Source organism: Nylanderia fulva, unplaced genomic scaffold (genome assembly GCF_048542155.1).
Source record: "Nylanderia fulva isolate GAGA-0341 unplaced genomic scaffold, ASM4854215v1 Scaffold174, whole genome shotgun sequence".
NCBI classification, from domain to species: domain Eukaryota; kingdom Metazoa; phylum Arthropoda; class Insecta; order Hymenoptera; family Formicidae; genus Nylanderia; species Nylanderia fulva.
In genome coordinates, this window is record NW_028189990.1 from 121,706 (window position 1) to 142,235 (window position 20,530).

The 20,530-nt window shown below is 30.7% G+C and overlaps 2 protein-coding genes across 7 annotated transcripts in view; one reads left to right on the plus strand and one right to left on the minus strand.

The window, feature by feature from the left end:
* LOC114940153 (phospholipid scramblase 1) overlaps positions 1 to 9,009 on the plus strand; it is a 66,266-nt gene extending 57,257 nt beyond the window's left edge. For 2 of the 4 annotated variants that reach the window (XM_085481331.1, XM_085481330.1), the window contains 5 exons: positions 1,083 to 1,181; positions 3,392 to 3,609; positions 5,288 to 5,443; positions 7,538 to 7,699; positions 8,143 to 9,006. In XM_085481331.1, coding sequence (XP_085337457.1) covers positions 1,083 to 1,181; positions 3,392 to 3,609; positions 5,288 to 5,443; positions 7,538 to 7,699; positions 8,143 to 8,172 — 665 coding nt within the window. In that variant the 3' untranslated portion in view covers positions 8,173 to 9,006. Of the gene's footprint in view, positions 1 to 1,082; positions 1,182 to 3,391; positions 3,610 to 5,287; positions 5,444 to 7,537; positions 7,700 to 8,142 lie in introns of all 4 variants that reach the window. The other 2 variants (XM_085481328.1, XM_085481329.1) reach the window with 2 other exon arrangements.
* Positions 9,010 to 10,189: 1,180 nt separating this feature from the next.
* Argk1 (Arginine kinase 1) overlaps positions 10,190 to 20,530 on the minus strand; it is a 30,901-nt gene continuing 20,560 nt past the window's right edge. Inside the window, exons 1-5 of one of the 3 annotated variants that reach the window (XM_029314674.2) lie at positions 19,372 to 19,669; positions 17,047 to 17,730; positions 13,574 to 13,934; positions 12,811 to 13,185; positions 10,190 to 11,784 (exon numbers count right to left, since the gene is read on the minus strand). In XM_029314674.2, the coding sequence (XP_029170507.1) occupies positions 11,437 to 11,784; positions 12,811 to 13,185; positions 13,574 to 13,934; positions 17,047 to 17,087 (1,125 nt within the window). In that variant the 5' untranslated portion in view covers positions 17,088 to 17,730; positions 19,372 to 19,669 and the 3' untranslated portion in view covers positions 10,190 to 11,436. Of the gene's footprint in view, positions 11,785 to 12,810; positions 13,186 to 13,573; positions 13,935 to 17,046; positions 17,746 to 19,371; positions 19,670 to 20,530 lie in introns of those variants that run through there. The other 2 variants (XM_085481332.1, XM_085481333.1) reach the window with 2 other exon arrangements.

Sequence of the window (20,530 nt, forward strand, 5' to 3'; positions counted from 1 at the left end):
TATATATATATATATATACATACATACATACATACATACATACATACATACATACATACATACATACATACATACAATACACCAGGGTTGGGAAAGTTACTTTGGAAAAGTAACTAGTTACAGTTACAGTTATTTCATTGAAAAAGTACCTAGTTACAGTTACAATAAGGTACGATTTTAAAAAATAACTCGTTACAGTTACAATTACTCAAAAAGTAACGAGTCGTTACTTTTCAGTTACTTTTAAAAATTATACATTATTTTAAATATAAGGATCTTAAATTTTATGCACAATCACAGCTAGTTAAGTATTTAAAAAAATTCTTGAATGTAATAATTGATCGATTTGCTTGCGACTTTGCGATTACCATCAATGTATGAACCCAAGGAGAACAGAAAAGTCAAAATGATGTCATATTGACTAAATTTATATCATTTTTTTGGTCAATATTTAGTCAATATGATGTTAAATTGACATAATTTTGACCTTTTGTTCTCCTTGGGGAATGACCTTTATATACAACAGTAACAATAGTTAGTAACTTACTAAATAGTAATCGCAAAGTCGCAAGCAAATCGACCAATTATTACATTTAAGAATTTTTTTAAATACTTGACTGTGATTGGTCGATCTTAATTATATTATTTTATGTACACTAAATGAGAATTTTAAGTAAAAGATTAAATCATATGAAGATCTATATGCTTTAATTTGTTATCAGAATTTAATAACAATATAACGGCTACCATACTTGAACGATACTTTTAGTACATGTTTCCAAAAAAGTAACTAATAAAGTAACTGTTAAAATAGTTACTAGTTACTAAAAAAGTGTAACTAAGTTACAGTTACAGTTACAGATGGAGAAAAGTAGCGAAGTTAAGTTATATTAGTTACTGAAAAAAAGTAACTGTAACTGTAACTTTGTTACAAGTAACTCGCTACTTCCCAACCCTGATATATATGTATATATATATATTCCAATGTCTATAGTATTGACATATTAAGTATTTGTTATTTATACCAATAATGAATTGTGTATCGAATAAACGTCATCGCTTATCGAACGTCACTTTTTCAGCTGGCTGGTTACCACCGAGTACGACATATTTACCCGGCTTGCAATACCTTATGGACCTTGATTACCTTTTCGTGAACCAGAAAATTGAGTTATTTGAAGGTGAGCACTCGGCTTTGTCGAGAGATAAAAATAAAACATCTTGTAGCGCGAGCGCGAGTACAGTGTGTATTCGAGATCCGTGAAACTTTCATCGAAAGAGTTATTATCACTTACGTGATTAACACTTTTTGTAAATAGAATTACGCATATATTTATCTCTCGCAATAGCAACTTATTTTTTATTTGTATTTTATTATGTGTACAATTGTATAATGTGTATAATTCAATAATTATTATATTTTCATATTTTTGAGAAAGTAGATTACTGGGAGCAAAATATTAACAGGAAAATATTACATTTTAGAGGTTTATTCTAAAACTTTGATCTTGACATATATTGTCAAGATTAACTGAGTAAAATCCAAGTTTTAGTGAGTTTATTGAATTTTTTATATTAATGGTATATTTAAAAGTATTTAAATAAAAACATAGGCGAAAACTTTTTCCTCTGTATCACTTTGCCTTCAAGAAACTAATAACACTAAAAAAATTTTTTATTTTAAAAATAGATCGATCTGGATTAGGCTATACGAACAATAACAAAAGTTTATAAAAAATTTTTTTCGTTATTTTAAATCAGACAAGATGCGTTTTATAGATTTTTAGATGCTGAAAACGATGCCTCAAGCCAACTTCCATTAGCACGTCAGGTTTCCAAAATAATTGAGAATTAATATGCAACAAATGGCTTTTTTGCTATATTTGATATTTTTTGTGAATAAGATTAACGTTATCTGAAAATTCTGATTAAATATGTCATGATGTATATTGTTCATGCCCTATGTAAATAAAATGTGAATATTTTTATTTTTTGCTAACAATAAGATAACAAATACCCTGCTTATGATGAAATCATATAATTATATATTCATAATTTGTAGTTTAAGACTATCGATACTCAAAAACATGTACAGTGTAACTTATGATGATAGATTCCATTCCAAATGTATATTTATATATATATATATAGGGTGTCTTATTTTAATTATCCACAATGAATTTTTCGAAACAAATGCATTTTCGAAAAAAAGGTCCCAGACAAAAGTTGTATTATATCTATAGCAGGACAAATAATGGTAAAATTAATTTTGGAAAAATAATTTTTTTCCCAAAAACTCTTTTATCAAAAGTATTTTCATATGAGAATAAGTAATTCCCAGCTTTAATTTTTCATAACATGACTTAAAAGTAAGATATTAACATTTAAAAAAATGCATTTTATATGGGATAATCATTACATTTATGATATTTGATCAGATTTTTCAGATAATGTTAACTTTTTTTACAAGAAATCTTTTTTATAAAAATATTTAAAAAAGTCATTTTTGCACATTAAACCTCAATTATTTTGGAAATATGAGAAACACTTTGATTTAAAATAATTTTTGGCTGTAAATTAGTGTAATTTAACTAACGATATATTACTTGTTCTTATTATACAATTTAATTGTTAATAATATTGTTCTAATAAACAATGACTATTAAAACTTTTTTGATATTACTCAAGCTGATCTTAATATATTGTTTAAATCAAGATTATTGAAAATGAGTCTTTTAATATATATATATGCATGTTTACCAAATTGTATTATTAATTGTATTATATATTATATATATATGTGCAGTGTCGTGCTTGGATGATTTTAAAATTATCTAGATAAAGGTGAGACGGAAAATATGTAAATTTATCTTAGATAAGATGGAAAATATGTAAATTTATCTTATTATTAGATAAGATGAAGATGATTTAAATTTAAATGTATCTAGATAAAAGCTAAAATTATATAGCGATTCATCTAGATAACTTCCAGATAATACTATTTTTAAAATTGCTTATGTAAACACAGTTATAAAAAAATGTAAATTATAAAAAAGATATAAAAATATATGCATTTATATTTTTATTTATAAATTTTGATCGCTTACTGCTTAAATTTTACTATTTAAGTATTTTATGTGCTATATGATTCTAAACCAAAATTATTTGAAAATTATTCTAGATAATTTAGTAAAGATAATACTTTTTTCATCTAAAGATACAGATATAGATATACATATTTTTATTATCTATATAAAGATAAAATGACGTCAAAGTTTTGTCTAAATGATTATCTATATAATTTTATTTACATAACAATAAGCACTGTATATATATGTTATTTATGATATTATATATTATACATTTGGCGTTACATCTCTTTAAATGACAGCTTTTACCGGGTGGGAGACTGAGAATAGGTACGCTGTTTCGAACATCCGCGGCGAACCAGTGTTTTACGTGGCCGAAGAATCGGGCATTTGTTCGCGAATGTGCTTGGGCAAGTACCGCTCCTGCGAATTCAGTGTCTACGATCGAGATCGCCGGGAGATCCTGCGTATGACTCGGCCCTTCAGATGCGACAGTTGCTGTTGTCCCTGCTATCTGCAGGTAAACTTACTTGGATTTACTTCACTTTAGTCTATTACGACTACTATTTCTACGCAAAGACTGCATTCCGAAAAACGAATAATTAGCACTAGTGTTGTGCATAGATGATTTTAAAATTAGCTGGATAAAAATGAGATAAAAATATGCAAATTTATCTTAGATAAGATAAAGATGATTTTCTTTTAAATATTTCTAGATAAAAGATAAAATTATACGACTCATCTAGATAATTTCCAGATAATATTATTTTTAAGACTGCTTATGTAAATACAGTTATAAAAAAAATGTAAATTATAAAAGAGATATAAAATATATTTATACATTTATTTGTTTTTTTATCGCTTACTGCTTAAATACTACTATACTTAAATATTTTTATGTACTATATAACTCTAAAGCAAATTATCTAAATACTCGTATATTATTCTCAATAATTTAGTAAAGATAACACTTTTTATCTAAGATGCAGATATAAATAATATATATTTTTATTATCTATATCTATGTACCTATATATAAAGATAAAATAATGTCAAAAAATTTCATCTAGATGATTATCTATATAATTTTATTTAGATAACAGCAAACACTGATCAAGAGAGATTTTTCAGTCTTGCACACACACATCCTTAAAAAAAAATCAAAATTTCTCTCCACGAAAATCAGCTCATTCGTCATTCTTACGACAGTTGGTTTAAAACTTATTAGGATTATTAAAATGCAATTGCAATTTTTCGCTTAAATTTGTGCAAAAGCAGTGATATCCCAAACTGACGTCATTAAACATCAAAATGACGCTAGTTTGAGATATTCCAAGTTTTGACATCTAATGACGTCATTCGATGTCAAAATGACGTACGTTTGCTACTTGGGATATTTATTAAAGAAAGGGAAAAATTTAGCTATAACAAGTCTTGTCTTCTTTCACTGATAATTTATTATTATTGTGTTTTATATTGTTTATATAAAATTTATTAATGGTTTTTTTTGGGACTCTTATTTTTAGTCTTCTTTAATCTTAAAATGTAAATATAAGAAATGTAACGGATATATAATAATTTAAAGTGAATATGTTATAAGAAAAAAATTAGGTTATTATTTATAATTTTTTAAATTAAATATTTAAAAAATTTCAAAATAAATATAAAATATAAATAATTATAATTTAATTTATAATTATAATTATAAATAAAATATTTTAAAATTTAAAATTTTAAAAAAACTTTGAATATAAGTAACATTTAATGGAGTAGGAGAAAGATAACATTAAAGACAATAAGAAATAATAATAAATTTAAAGGCAGGATTTAAAAACGAAATGAGAGCTACTGATCCCTGTGTATGCCAAAGTTTCTTCACACGTGCGAGCCATCTGTCAGCTTCACCTTTGACGAAAGTTCGCCCACACTATTAAAGAATTCGATCAATACTCTAAAAAGAAAACTTCAATGTCGATTTCTCGTTCAATCTTTACATTCTTTATGCTTCAACTAAAGAAAACTTCAGATTATCGATAAAATCTCATTTTAAAACTTAATAAAATCTTATTTCAAACTTAATCACTAGAATATTTATTTTAAAATATGAATAATTTATTCATTTTTTGTTATAAAACTATAGCTTTAGGTAGACGATTAAAGTTTTATATTGGAGGTATGTATTCCGAAAATATTTGCAGGTCTTAGAGGTTTATTCCGGGGGTACTCTGTTGGGCAGCATTACTCAAGAATGGAGTCTCTGGCGACCGATATTCTACATTCGCAACGCATCCGGCCAGCCGGTGTTAACGATAAAGGGACCGATCTTCCGCTTCTGCGTTGAAGTAAATTTTGAGGTACTGCAACATTTCTTTAAGTCTACTCTTATAAGTTTCAGGGTTGGGTTATTGAATGATTTTGTAAAACTAAATTAAGTTAATGTTAGTTGCTTATAAAATTAATTTAATTAAGTTAAAAGTCGCATAAACAAAAAATAACTCAGAGTTAAAGTTATGATTAAATTAATTCAAGTTAAATCAAAAGTTAATTACTAAAAATATTATTTATATTAAATTAGAATTTTGTTTGTTAATTCTTTTAAGAGTTATAATAACAGAAATTTTGATTTTTATATAGAAATATATTTTTTGATAATTATAATTGATGACAAATGAACATAAAAATTAATAATACTTTAACTTGGAAAAATTGATTTCGACGTAACTAGCAATTTTATTCAATACTTTCACGACGTTTCGACCATTTGGTTGTGGTCCTTATCAAGTGAGAATTCCATCAATTAAAATGAGATTAGCGCGACATAAAACCGATCTTATTTAAAATTAATAGTTAAAAGAGGAACACGTCCCATCGCTATGATGTTTCGTCGTTGACGTGTTCCTCTTTTAACTATTTTGCCAAGTTTATTTTCACCACTAGCGTCCAATATTAATTTTGATGAATCTTAATAATACTTTAATTTAAAAATAATACATTTATAACTTATAAAAACAATAATGGTATTTAGAGATAAAAAAAATTTAACTTAGGAAAAAAATTTAAGGTAAAAAATAACTAGTTGGAGTTAAAAATTAATACATTTTAAATTAATTAAACTACTAACTTAACTAAGTTAAAAGTTATTAATTTTTAACTAACTATTAACTAATTAACTATAGTTATTACCCAATCCTTGATAAGTTTACATCTATTAACTCCTTTTGTAATTTCACGAAAATATTAATTAAGCGTTAAGACTCCTGGCTCCTCGCCGACCAAGTTGGAATTATGACGTCAGATGCGAGAAAACACATGCTAAAAATTCTTAGATGCCATTTCGAAATAAAAAGATATATTTTGATTAAACAGCACTTCAGATGGCTTTAGTACTCTTTTAAAATACCTCAAAAATTATCTTTTCCCCTTTACAATCAATGATGTCACAATAATCCAACATAGCCGCGGCGAGAATCCAGGAAATTTAAAACTATATTTTTCTTTTTTTACATTTCTATCTTCAATCCTATATAATTTTCTATACAGGGTGTCCGGTAATTAACGGACCAATGATTAAGGGCGGATTCTCTGGCCAATTTGGAGACTATTTTTCCTTAGCAAAAATGTTGAGAAGTCAATAATTTTCGAGTTATAAGCGATTGAAAAAAATGGGTTTTTTGAAAACTAAACGTTTTGGAGTTAAAAGTCTAACATAATTACATTCTTCAGTTAATTTCAGGTAGAGTTTACTATAATAAGATTTTAATTTGAAGCTTAGTTATAAAGATACATAATGACAAATATTGGAAAGTTGTAAAAAATGATGACCTTTTTTTCGACATTTTCGCTGAGGAAAAATCGTTCCTAAATTGACCAAAGAATCCATTTGTGATCGTTGGTCCGTTAGTTACCGGACATCCTGTATATAGATGAAAATTAATAATAATTAAAGGTTGGAAAAAATGAATGTATCTAATTTTTAATAATATATTATTATTAATATTAGAATCAACGTGTAAAGGATATAATTTCTTTTTTTCTTTGATTTAGAAGTATAATTATACGTAAATCAGTATTGATAGAGAATATAGTAAAATATATAATGTCTGATTAACCAGATTAACATAATGTAATAATGAATAAATAATAACAATAATGAGAACTAATGATAAGATAATTTATATAATATAAATTATATATGTAAATAGTTAAAAAATGAACATACTACTTTTATTTATAATAAACTTAATTATATTTTATATATATTGAATTGTTATCTAAAATTAAGAGAAAATCAAAAGATTTTTAAAGTTTATGAAACGAAAGTTCTCAATAATAATGAGGATTAACATATGATACTTATTAAATTTGGCAAGATATTTACTTCTAATCAACGTTTGCGAAAATTGCATAAAAAATGGGTTAACATTCTTCAAATCTGATTAAATCTACAGATCAAATCCCTAGATGAGAAGCATCGCGTCGGCAGAATCCAGAAGCAATGGAGCGGTATCGGTCGAGAACTTTTTACCGATTCCGATAAGTTTGGCATTAACTTTCCACGCGATCTCGACGTAAATATAAAGGCCGTACTGTTGGGAGCCTGTCTTCTGATAGTGAGTATCTTGGTGTATCATAAAAAATCAATTATTTTAACGAAAAATCCAAAAGAAGAAAAATGAGAAAAATATTACGTAAAGAAGTTAAACTTAAATTAAATTATATAAATATGTGATATATATATGTGTATATATATACTATAAAAAATTATTATATACATACATTATTATATTATTTATATTTTACAATAAAAATATTAAATTATTAATTAATATTAAATTAATATATATATATTAAATTGTTAAATTAAATAAAATATTAAATTATTTTATTATAAATATTAAAATATTAAATATTACATAATATACTTTATAATATTATATTGTTATTATATTTTAATACATATACATATACATATACATATACATATATATATATATATATATATATATATATATATTTAATTTATGTACATTTAGAATGTTCTTCGATGTTTCAGGACTTCATGTATTTCGAAAATCCAAAATGATCAATCTATTTTAATATTTAAGAAAAGAAAATAAAACACAAAAGGCGCTGTCTATACTATATAAACTTATATGTACTCATAAAAAATACTTTGCACATAAAGTATAAATAAACAAACATCAAATACACACGTACTTAGGATAGAATCTTACCGAATGAGCTGTGAGATTTAGCTGCATACACATATTGCTATTCTAATTTTTAATCACTTTGTTTTTCAATAATCTTTGCTATATATTTTTATACACTAAGCTGAACTTACTCGCAAAAAATGTGATCGAACTTGCGTTCGTTGCTGAAAATACAGAGTTCGATGTATAATAGAGAAATTCTCTATTTTTTTACAAATATATGGTAATCAATGCGCCGTGTTTATTTAAAGAATTATTTAGTAATTTCACAATATAATACATGTACTTGTCTTCCCTCGAAATTGTCATCCGAATATTGAACAACGATAACAATATGAATAATATAAATTACTATTTTGAGAAATGACAATTTTTATTCATTTTTAAAATATAAATTATAATTATTTATACTTATCTTCCGCATATATGTATAATCAATAAATTTTTATTTAATTTTTATACGTCAAAATTGAACTCTGATCTGTTGCCGAATGCAATTTTATTTTATATAAATAGTTTGTTAGTAGCTGTAAAATATGTATTAATACAAATATAATTATTTGTAAAATTTTATATGATGTAAGGAATTAATATAGAGCAGCGAGAACAAAGAACAAATGTTTAATTTTATACAATATTAATATATGTATACATATATTTACATCAATGTAATAAATAGATTTTACAACTTACTCGATAAACTATGTTTAATAATATAAATATTTTGTAAGAAAGATACATACGTTTATAAAGATAGATACGTTTGTATTTGATCCAAATAAAATTATATTGCTTACGTATACGTTTTTATGCCACATTACTGATATAATTATATTATTGAAATATGATCCTCAAATGCATCTATATTAATTTTGTTAATAAATAAATAAGAATACTTGTTACACCTACATATATTTATAAGATAATTTTTTAGAGATATAAAAATAAATTATTACTAGTAAAAATGAAAATCAAATAAATTTTGATTCACATCGTTTCTTACAATTATGTGATATGAATTATATTTTTTATTTTATATTTCTATATCTCAATACATATATATATATATATATATTTTGGCACAAATATGCTTTTTATGTTAATAATATATTCTTAAAATAAATATTTCTTTTTATAATAATACATTTATTATTTATTATAAATAAAAAGTCAAACAATTTTAAAAAAGGAAAAGACAAGGTTTATACTCTTAAAATTAAACATATATTAAAGAAATGTAAAAAGCATAAAGAGATTAGTAATCTCTTAACAAAGTATAGATAAAGAGTATCAATTTATAAATAATTACAAATAAATTGTTACCTATTATAACAGTCAGCAATAAAAAAAAATACAAGAGAAATTGAAAAAAAAAATAAGTATATAGTAGTAGAGCTATATTTTTTAATTTATAGAAAATTACGGATGTCATCAGGATTCGTAATGTGAAATACATATAAATCAGAACTAAGGAAAGAATCGAGATAAAATAAAGTACGCAACGATATACATAATGTGTATGTCTTTTTATTTTCGTGTCTCATTACTTGCATTCTCATCGTACATCTTGTCGAATCGGTTGATAGTTACACTGTTTTTTTTCTATAATATGTCGCAGCGCTTACTCGCATGTGTTTTTAAAGTGCGTGTAATATCCGTCGCGCAGATGTTCCCCTTCTCAGCCTCTCTCACGTGGTAAAAAAGAGAATGAAAAAACATGTGAATATGTCTCGCTCCACCATTCGCAGACTAGAAAACCGCAGAGCGCCGAAAAAACAGCACCCTCGACCCTCCGAAGTTCCGTGAAGATCGCAAAACGGATCGCACAAATTAAAAATCGTCGTCGAGGACATTTCTTTAAATGGCAACGATCTCTCTTTTCCTCTCTTTCCTTTCCTCATTATCTTTCGTTTAATTAGACAATCACGACGAATTTGCTTGGGAACTAGCACTACAGCACTACTTAATTAAGTGTGGAGACGCGCGTGACTCTATGTGTCATCGGTAACGAATATAATAGCGCGATTGCGACAAAGAAAAAAAAACGAAAGAACGAATATGTTGTCTCGAGAATTTCCCGATTTTTCGAAATTACGTATTAAAAACAAAAAAAAGGAACAATTGAACAAAATTAAAATACTGTCGAATACAACGCGCGGAATACGATGCAAGCTGCTCTCTGTAATTTTCTCTCCTTTTCATAGCACTTTCTTTCGTTTCCTCATCAATTCTTATCTTTAATAAATTAATAACAAAATACAATAATATCCCAAGTAGTAAAATGATATTTTAGCGTTTAATAACGTCATTTGACATCAAAATGACGTCATTTTGCCGTTTAATGACGGCATTCGACGTCAAAATGCACGCTTGCTACTTGGAATATATTATATAGATTAATAACAGAACAAAAAATAGCAAGTACAAATTAATAAAAGAGTTCAACAAATAATAATTTACTTTTTCTTGCATTATAATTCTGTTTTCTCAGAGATATATTAACTTCATTATAATTATACATACATAATACATACATACATACATACATACATATATATATATATATATATATATATATATATATATATATATATGCATGCATATATTATTCTCACACAAACTAATTCTCCTTTAATTTATTCCCAAAAATATATACGCCACAAAAAGGAGGTAGCACGTGTCATAGCGCGAGCAACTTACATCATACTAAACAGCGCTCTAATGGACTGCATCCGCGACGTGAGAATTTCCTTCTGAAAATAAATGATGACGAGAACAAATCTATAAGAATCAACTTAAGACGCTCGTCTAATGGCGGCTCGAGGCTATTCCGTTCTTATATATTAATATTATGATGTTGATTTATAATATTAATATACATAATATATATATATTATATATAATTATATATATATATATATATATATATATATATATATATATATATAAAATACAGAAATAGCTGGAAACCGCATTAAATCATCGTCACAAATATTATTCGTTCTCGGAATAAAATTCTCTGTCGTAGACACAAATTTCTTAGCGTGACGTCACGTAAATACATCGTGACGTTCACGACGGGGCTACGGATGGAGTGTAAACGAATACGAGGGTGGGGGCGGGGGTTGAGTTTTTTAGAGGCTGGCCTCGAGCTTGATGAGCTCGGCGATGCCGTCGTTCATCTCCTTCACAGCTTGGTACTCGGTGAGGCCGAGACGGCGCTTGTTGGAGATATCGTAGATGCCGCCTTCGGCCTCGGTATGCTCGCCCCGGGTGCCGCGCACCTGCAGATTGTACTTGGCCGCGACTTCCTCGAGCTTCTCCTTGTTCGCCGCGAGTTTCGGCACCTTGATATGCACCGAAGCGCGCACCGTCGTTCCCAAGTTCGTCGGACAGAAGGTCAGGAAGCCGAAGCGATCGTTGTGCGAGAACGGCACCCGCTTTTCGATCTCGTTCACCGCCGTCACCAAGCGCCGGTATACCTTTGGAAGTAGTAAAATATTTTAGAGCCTTGTCTTTTTCTCTTTAAGGTTAATGTGAGGTTCAAAAAACCCTATACGAAATTGGATCTCAATAAAATAAGCTAGTCTTCTCATATGTTGTACCTCGTGATCTGCTGAAGAAAAGATGTAATAAATTGGACGCTAAATAATGAACAGTTATTGACTTCCAACTAGTCAAATATGAGAAACACGAGGTCTTACTTAGTATTGTCATTTAGCGTTGAACCTATTACATCTTTTGTTTAGCAGATCGTAAGCTACAACATAAGAGAAAATAAACTAATTTTTCCAATTTCATATAAAATTGCGGCAAAGTTCTTAATTAAGGGGATCCTTCACGATTGTCTATTTTATCGACTAATTATTATTTTCGTACTTCTAGTCCTTTGTCGCATTCATTTGACAGAAATAAAAATGCTTCTCTACAATTGAAATATATACATCAATGATCCCAGGGAAGTTCGATTTCACTTGAAAAACGAGATATATAATCTGAAATTACAGTTTTCCTCATCTATTTTTGTCTCTATATGACGTCTCAAATGACAAACGAGCTATTAATTCATCATATTGTGCTTTATATAAAAAATATACATTTTATATGTGAATATTAACATAAGATCCCTGGGCTGTAAGATACACGAAAGAAAATCTAGATTATAAATCTAATAGTCTAAAGTATAGTTTGTATTACGATTCGTACGTATGTGTGCGTGCGTTTTAGGTATAATAGAGCGAAAAACAGCAATACATATTTACGTTCAAACCTACAATAGTAAACGTAGCAAAAAGTGGCTCCATGTGTGCAATGACATGGATTTCTAATCATTTTTTATCTGGATGATTTATAATGTGAAATTCAAAATATCAGTAATTATTTTCCGAAAATCAATTGGTAATTATCATTATTTTTAATTCCAAAATGAAGGCGCTACTATTTTGTCGGCGTTCGTAGTCCGCTGAGGGATCCCCTTAAATGTTCGTTTCTACTAAATAGTTGCACACCTGTCCGAGATCACCGCCCATCTGCATGGAAATGATGCGGAGATGGTCCTCCTCGTTGCACCAGACCAAGAAGGTCTTAGCATCGTTGTGGAAAATGCCGCGTCCGGTCGGCCAGAAACGGCAGGCATTCGCCGCTTGAAGGAAACGATCGCCCTCCTTGAAGAGGAAGTGATCGTCGATCAGTTTCTGTTGCACCTCCTTGCTCATGCCAGTGAGCGGGTAAAAAGTACCCTTCAGTTCGCCGGCGAGACCGGACAGCGTGCTAGATACTTTCTCCTCCATCTCTTTATACTGGGCCTCGGTCAGGCATGGGTTGAACGGATAACCATCTAAAGAGCGGCCGCATCGTACGCGAGTCGACACGATGTACTCGCCCTATAAGGAAAAAAGAAAAAATATTGTAAAATTTAAGAATATTATCTAATTTTTTATTTTTTAGATATTTTATATAATTTAAATATATAGGGTATTTCATTTTAATCTATTACCTCGATTAATATGATTATTTGTCACTTTACAAAAAAATGTTTCAAATAAAGTTTTCGAGCGCTAATGACTTTCCTGGATACCGCTTGTTATTGGAAGATTATTTGTTTTTTTTCAATGGGAATGCAGTTTTTTTTTACTTTATAAATAAATTCTTCGTGGAAAAAATAAAAATAAAGTTGTAAAAATTTAAAAAACTCAATATTTTTCATGACAAGCTCGTATTAGAAGTTATAGATTAAAATGGAACACCCTGTACATCAAGGAGAAAACTCACGGTAGGATCGAGATTGCCGAAGGAATCGACGTCGCCAAAGTCCTTGGGCGGATGTTTGTCCGTCTTCTTGAAGCCGCCATGATAATCGTCGATGATGGGATCGAAGATCTCAGCGAAGACTGTGTACGCCTCGGCGTCGGGCGCGTAGATGCCGACGCCGGAATCATGGTTCTCTAAACCGGATTGGATGACGTCCAGGAGAGTAGAGCCGAACGAGGTCTTCCTGGTCTTGAGCTGATCGAAGACCTCCTTCGTCAAGTGTTTCTTCAACAACGACTTGCTGTCGGATTCCGCCAGCTTGGCATAGCCGGACTCCAGCTTGTCCAGAACCGCTGCGTCCACCATGTTGTTGCTCTTTTTGCTGTAACAAAACGTTGAGCGATCACACGTCAGACGCCAAAAAAATTAAGATTCTTATTATAACAAGAATATAAAATTAGATTTTTCATAATTCAACTGAAGGATTCGAATCAACAATCTTTAAATCATAAAATCTTTTAAAATTAAGTTTTTCAAAATTTAACAAAATTAATTTTTAAAAATTGAATTTCTAGATATATTACAATCTTCTAAAATTAATGTTTTCAGATTTTTAAAAATCGCTCCTTCAATTGATAATGTAATATTTCTCGCTTTATAGTTTATTTATAGCGTGCAAAACATCAAGATAAAGAATGATGCTGTAAAGAGCCAGCCACAGTTGCATCCGTATGACGTTATCTAATGACGAGAGTGCGAAGTATTTCAACATCTGTTGCGTCTCGGCCTGAATATCTGGCGCAAATCCGATTAAATCGGCGCATAACTTTAGCCTGAATCATCTGATGACGCAATAATCTGCTGATTAATTTTTCTTTACTTTATCCACAGCGACGTATTACTTACACGTTTCTTATATTTCTTTCGCTATATCTAATTCATCAATCACGTGGCTTATAATTTCCTTGCAGCCAGTGCAGCACGTGTGTGCCTCTCATTGGATGGTGCGTGGTGCACTTTATTTGTCTGTCCCTTGACTCTAGGATACACTATAATAAATAAATTAACGATTTTTCTTTCTTTTAAAGATTAAATTTAAAAATTCCGTTTTTTTATTTGGAAACAATATTGAAAACTGTCGATATCAACGAGAATTTCAATGTTAATTTTATTTTTAGACGAGAGAAGAAGCACAGAGAATATTTTTAGTTACGCGACAACTATTACATTCGCTTCCAATATTATTTTAACCCCTTGTCTGTTCATGACGGAAATATCCACCAAATTAAATAATTGACCAAAGAGTGCCCAAGTAGCAAACTGACATCATTAGATGTCAAAATGACGTTATTTCACGTTAAAATGACGTATGCTTGCTACCTAGATGCTCATGACAAAAAAAAATCTGCATATTCAAAAAATAGTATTTTTACTGCAGCAATTAAAACATTGGTATATTTTTATGGTTTTTAGTGTTGAATCTGGATTTAAATTTAAAGTTAAAATTTTAAAATTTAAAATGACTTACCAAAAATTCAACAAATTGTTCAATTTGCATAAAACTGGATATTCAAGGTTTTTAAAGATTCTGATTAGAGCGCTCACAATTAAAATTTCCAAATTTAAAATGAATCCAACAAAGCAATCAAAAATACAAAAAAAAAGTTTAATTTTTTAGATGTTTAATCCGTAATATTAGACATTTTAAATTGAAAAAATTTTAACTTTAAAATCAAAATTAATGGCTTGAGAGATCCCTAGATACAAATTTTCATGCAATTTTTTTTTAGATTTTTGTCCGTCATTGTATCTGCAATTTTTAAAAAAATTTCAATTTTTTTACCTCAGATTCAAATTTAACCAAAAAAACTGCAAAAGGTAACAACCTTTTATAAATTTAGCAACTTTTTATATTGAAAGCGTTTTTGGTCAAAAAGCACTTTTTTCGAAAAACAGTCGAGGAGAGTTAAAAGTGAATCGACGAATTCGCGGAGATGCATCCTAAGGTCAAGGGCCGAATAAGCCATACGTACTCGTCATCGTCGTTGTCGTCGTCGTCAATTTTATCATCGACCTTGTCATCGACCTTGTCATCGACCTTGTCGTTGACCTTGTCGTCGCTCTTAGTTTGTTGGTCTTCCGACTCGCATATACCCAGCGACGAGCATACGCCGCCCATCGCTCGTCGAAAACGGCAATTTATTATGCGTCGATTCGAACGAGAGGTGACGACGGAATAGCTCGAGCGAAATCCTTTACGAATGCATGCGGGTGTCGAGCATGGATATGGTGTCGCATTAAACCATCACCGAGTTACGTAGGACGATGTCGCGCGAAAATCCGGAGATGTCGCATGTAAACTGTCGCGAGACCCTAGAGCCTGGCAAGTTTGTTAGAGAATTATAAGAAATGAAAGTCCATGACTTCCGGCTATTAGATTTTTTTATTAAGATTCCCATAAACGTATAACATTAAAATGAATTTTTATTTTAATGCATTATTAATAATATTAACGTTTTTCCCTCTCATTAAAATATCTAGCATAAAATTATTACTAAACATAAAATTAATAAATTTAATGGTTTTAATATACATATTATTAATGAATTTTAAATATATATTTTGTATTTTTTATATATCAATATCGATTACGTATTTGTTTTAAATTTAAATTAAAATTAAAATACTCTAATACGATTAAAATATTAATACATTTAAAATTGTAGTTTGTTTTGGGGTAATAAAATGTTAATAATATTAATATAATTTTCTCATTAAAAACATTATTAAAATTCCTTAATATATATTCTGATATACTATATTATCTAAGAGACTTATTAAAATATCCAGAAAATTATCACAAAAAATAAAATTTATAAAAATTTAATAATAGTTTTTAATAATAATTTTAAATATTTTATATTGTTTACATATTAACATTTATTATGTATTCGTAACAATAAAATACTCTAAAACAATTAAAATATTAATGTTTAAAATTATGTTTTGGTAATAAAATAATATTATTATTATAATATATATATTTTCTCGCATTAAAAATTAGTAAGTCACGCTAATATTTTACGATTTCACACGATTACATTCTCATTAAAATATCTAGGAAATTATTGCGAAAAATAAAAGATTAATAAATTTAATAGATTTAATGTATTATTATAAGTCAATTTTAAATATTTTATATTCTTTATACATACATAATATTATGTCATTGTTTTATATTAAAATATTCTAATACACATAATTACAATATTAATATATTTAAAATTATAATTATATTATATTTTAAATTAATAATAATAATATATATATATATATATATATATATATATATATAATTATGGTATTTTAATAACAATAATACCGCGAAGAGAAACAGAAACAATAATGAAGAACAGAGAGAGAGAGAGGGGGGGGGGGAGAAGAGATAAGGGAATTTTTCGCATCGCTTTAAAAGATTTTTCTCAGATACATACTCATCGCCCGACGTGGTATCCTTCGAAGTACATCCGCCCATATCGCTGCGAGGACGAGAAGACAACTACGACGAGAGAACAAAGACGACGCCCCAAGAACCAGCGAGAGACGAAGAGAAAGAGAAAAAAGAAAGCGGAAGATTGAAAAAGTCTCACTCTAAATGCTTTAAAAACCGTTTCTGAATACGCAACGCAAAAAAGAAAATCAGTCTTTCATCAGTATCTCGGCTTCCAGCACTCGCGACGATGAAGAGCGGCACCGGCGTTAGTTAAGTGCGCGTTTCCGGTCCTCGAAACGGACAACGCGCACGAGATAGAGACAGAGAGAGAGAGAAGGATAAACGTGGGTGTGGACGGAGAGAGAAGTCCTCGTGGACGATGATCCTTTTTTTCGTTCGTTTCTCCTTCTCTATTTGCGATCACGATCACTTTTGTGCACACACTTCTTCCTGGTCGAGAGGAGCGAATAATCCTGATGATCTTGATGGTTCTCCTCGGGATCCGGGGACGCTCGTAACTCACGGCTAGGTCGAAGGTCAAAGGTCACGACCGGGAGACCTTTCTCTTGTTTTCAACTCTGTTTTTTTTCTATCTTTTGTGAATTTGGCTGCTACTACTGCTGCTGCTGCTGCTACCTGCCTAGTCCTGGGTCCTGGTTTTCTTACTACCCTTCCGGCTCCTCTTCTTCAAAATGATCAACTAATATGAGACGAGATGATGGTGCTCGCGTTAATTATCTGCGTGAACTTTTTTCTCGATTCGCGATTTTTTAGGGAAAGGGGATGCTTCTTAACTCTAAACGTTTGGATTTAGCAAAAAGAGAAGTGTGAAAGTATTTTAAGTAAGTTAGAAGACTCATTGGAGAAAATAGATGAAACTTTTATACACACAATGACAAGATTAAGAAAATACATTTTTTATCGAGCTTTCATGATACGAGACGTCAAAAATTATCTTACGAGAATTTAAATAATTGACAAAGAGAATTTTGATGTTTAATGTCATTCCGTAAATTTTTAAATATTATTTCTGCAAAAACTAAATATGAGATAATTAACTAATGATATATTAATATATATGTACATTGAATTGTAAAAAAAATTAATATTATATAAGAAATTTTTCCAGGGTTCTCGGAGAGAGAATGTAATCTTCAATAAGTCGAGGTTACAATTTAAACACGTATAACTGCACACTTCGAACGTGACAAAATATTTTTTATTGACAATGAACCGGCTGTCATGTCAACTCTCACGCGTCCTTTATCTAATAATTCCAACAGAATTTTTAACATCTCGTTCAAACTTTCGAAGAGGATATGCCGAGTCTATCACACGAATATGCACAATTAACAGGAAAAAGTTAACAAAATAAATTATTAATCCTATCACACTCCACATTAATCTCATCTCTAGGGTGTTTCTTCTCGGAGACTTTCACAGATCGAGAAAGACTTTCAACAATCTGTAAACAAGTATCTGAGAGAGCTACAATACATCTAACTTTAGGAGGCTCGGGAAGGAAAGCATTTTGGACTTATGTTTATAGGAATTTTTTTTCTTATTTTGACCCCTAGAATACGCCCTTAAAATCTCTGACGTTTTAGAAACACCCTGTATACTCTGTTCAACAGAATCGTGCATCGGACAAAAATCCGTCCATTTCATCCATGATCTCTTCCTTCACTGTTTTTTTAATTTGTCAATAGGTTTGTTCTTTTTAAGCTGAACTGACTGCGCTAGTTCAGAGTTTACCTCTTTTTTCCAATATGGAGTAAAAAAGATGAACTCTAAACTAGTGCAGCTAATTCAGTTCAGTTCAGCCAAAAAGAACAGACCTAATGGATTTGTTCTTTTTAGTTAAACTGGTTGCACTAGTTCAAAGTTTGTCTTTCCTTCCAAATATGGAATAAAAAAGATAAACTTTGAACTAGTGCAGCCAGTTTAGCTAAAAAGAACAGACCTAGTGTCTTCAATAAATGGTACCAGACCTCCGAAGCCCGTGGACCGCCGGCATCATCTGTTTTGCCCATCTATGGCGCAGACCGATGCACTTCTCTCGTTGAACAGAGTACAGACACTTTTATAAAAAGACGACACGCTCGGCGGAATCTTATCGTCTTAGACAGATAAGTAGACAAGGAAAGCCACGAGGAAAATTTCAGCCGACGGGGAGCGACGAGGAGGGAGGAAGGGAGGGAGAGGGTGAGAAAGGTCGAAGCCTCTTGTCTCGCGTTCGGAGGGAAAGAGAGGGGGATGCAAACGCGATGATTCCGGGGTTCGTCGGAAGCGGAAACGAAACGGGACGAAACGGAAGCACCATCACCTCTTCTTCGCCAATAATTCTTCAACGCAGAGATCAACGTCGTTCCCGGCACAATCGCTGTCGCGTTCTCCCTTTCTCTCTCTTTCTCTTTCCCTTCCTTTCTCTCCTCGTGGGTATATTCGATTTTCGCCGGGCGCGCCCTTTGATCAGGAAAGAAAAAGGGCCCCTGTCGCGGACGCGTGTACAAAATATATGTATATGTATATATATATATACACACGTGTGCGTATGTATATGTACGTTCGTGGTTACTAACAATAATTAAAAGTGTGCGTGTCTGCGGCGCGACTAACTTGTGACGAACTTGTGACGTGCAGATATATATATGTGTATATATATACATATATATATATATATATATATATATATATATATATATATCGAACTTTCTTTTAGAACGGTGACGAGAAAAATTTTTGGTTAGGTGGTGTGGTGTGATGTGATGTGAACACTACAGTCTCTACGCTATCACTAAGCAGGAGGTATTCTGCGTGCCGCGATCTGTCTCTCTCCGTCTCTCTTTCTCGTTATCTCCGTCTCTCGCTCCCTCGCTTTCCCGAGAGCAGCTCCCTACCCAGTTCAGGGTGGGGCACACGCCGTCCGTCCGTCCAGAAGGATACCCGGTCGATAACACGCACCTACACCCACCACCACCGCCGCCTTACCGGTTTGGCACCCGGAGCGGGGAAGACCCCTCTCGACACTCACTCGCTCACGCACGCGTGTGCGTGCGTGCATGCGCACGCGACGCGCCGCCGGTGCGTTTTCCGCGATTTTCGGACCTCGAATTTCCGCCTGCGCCGTCTCCCTCCCTCTCTCCTTCCCTTCTCTCCCCTCCACTCCTCATTCTTTTCCCTTGCTCAAATGCGTATTTTGCTATATTAACCAAATACAAGTAAAACGGAAAAAATTGCGCGAAACCAATCCTCTCATATTTAGTATTATATGTTATTCTATATGTCATTAGTATATGTCATTCTACATTTCAATAAATGTTCCTAACAAAAAATGAAAATACCAATCGGGTCCAAATTTTAATAGAAGCTGTTGTCACTTAAAAACTTCCATATGCTGCAAAGCAGAGCTTGCTAGGATCCTCCTGAGCCGAGAACGAAGTTTTAAAAATACGAAGAAATTATGAAAAGCATGAGGGGATTAA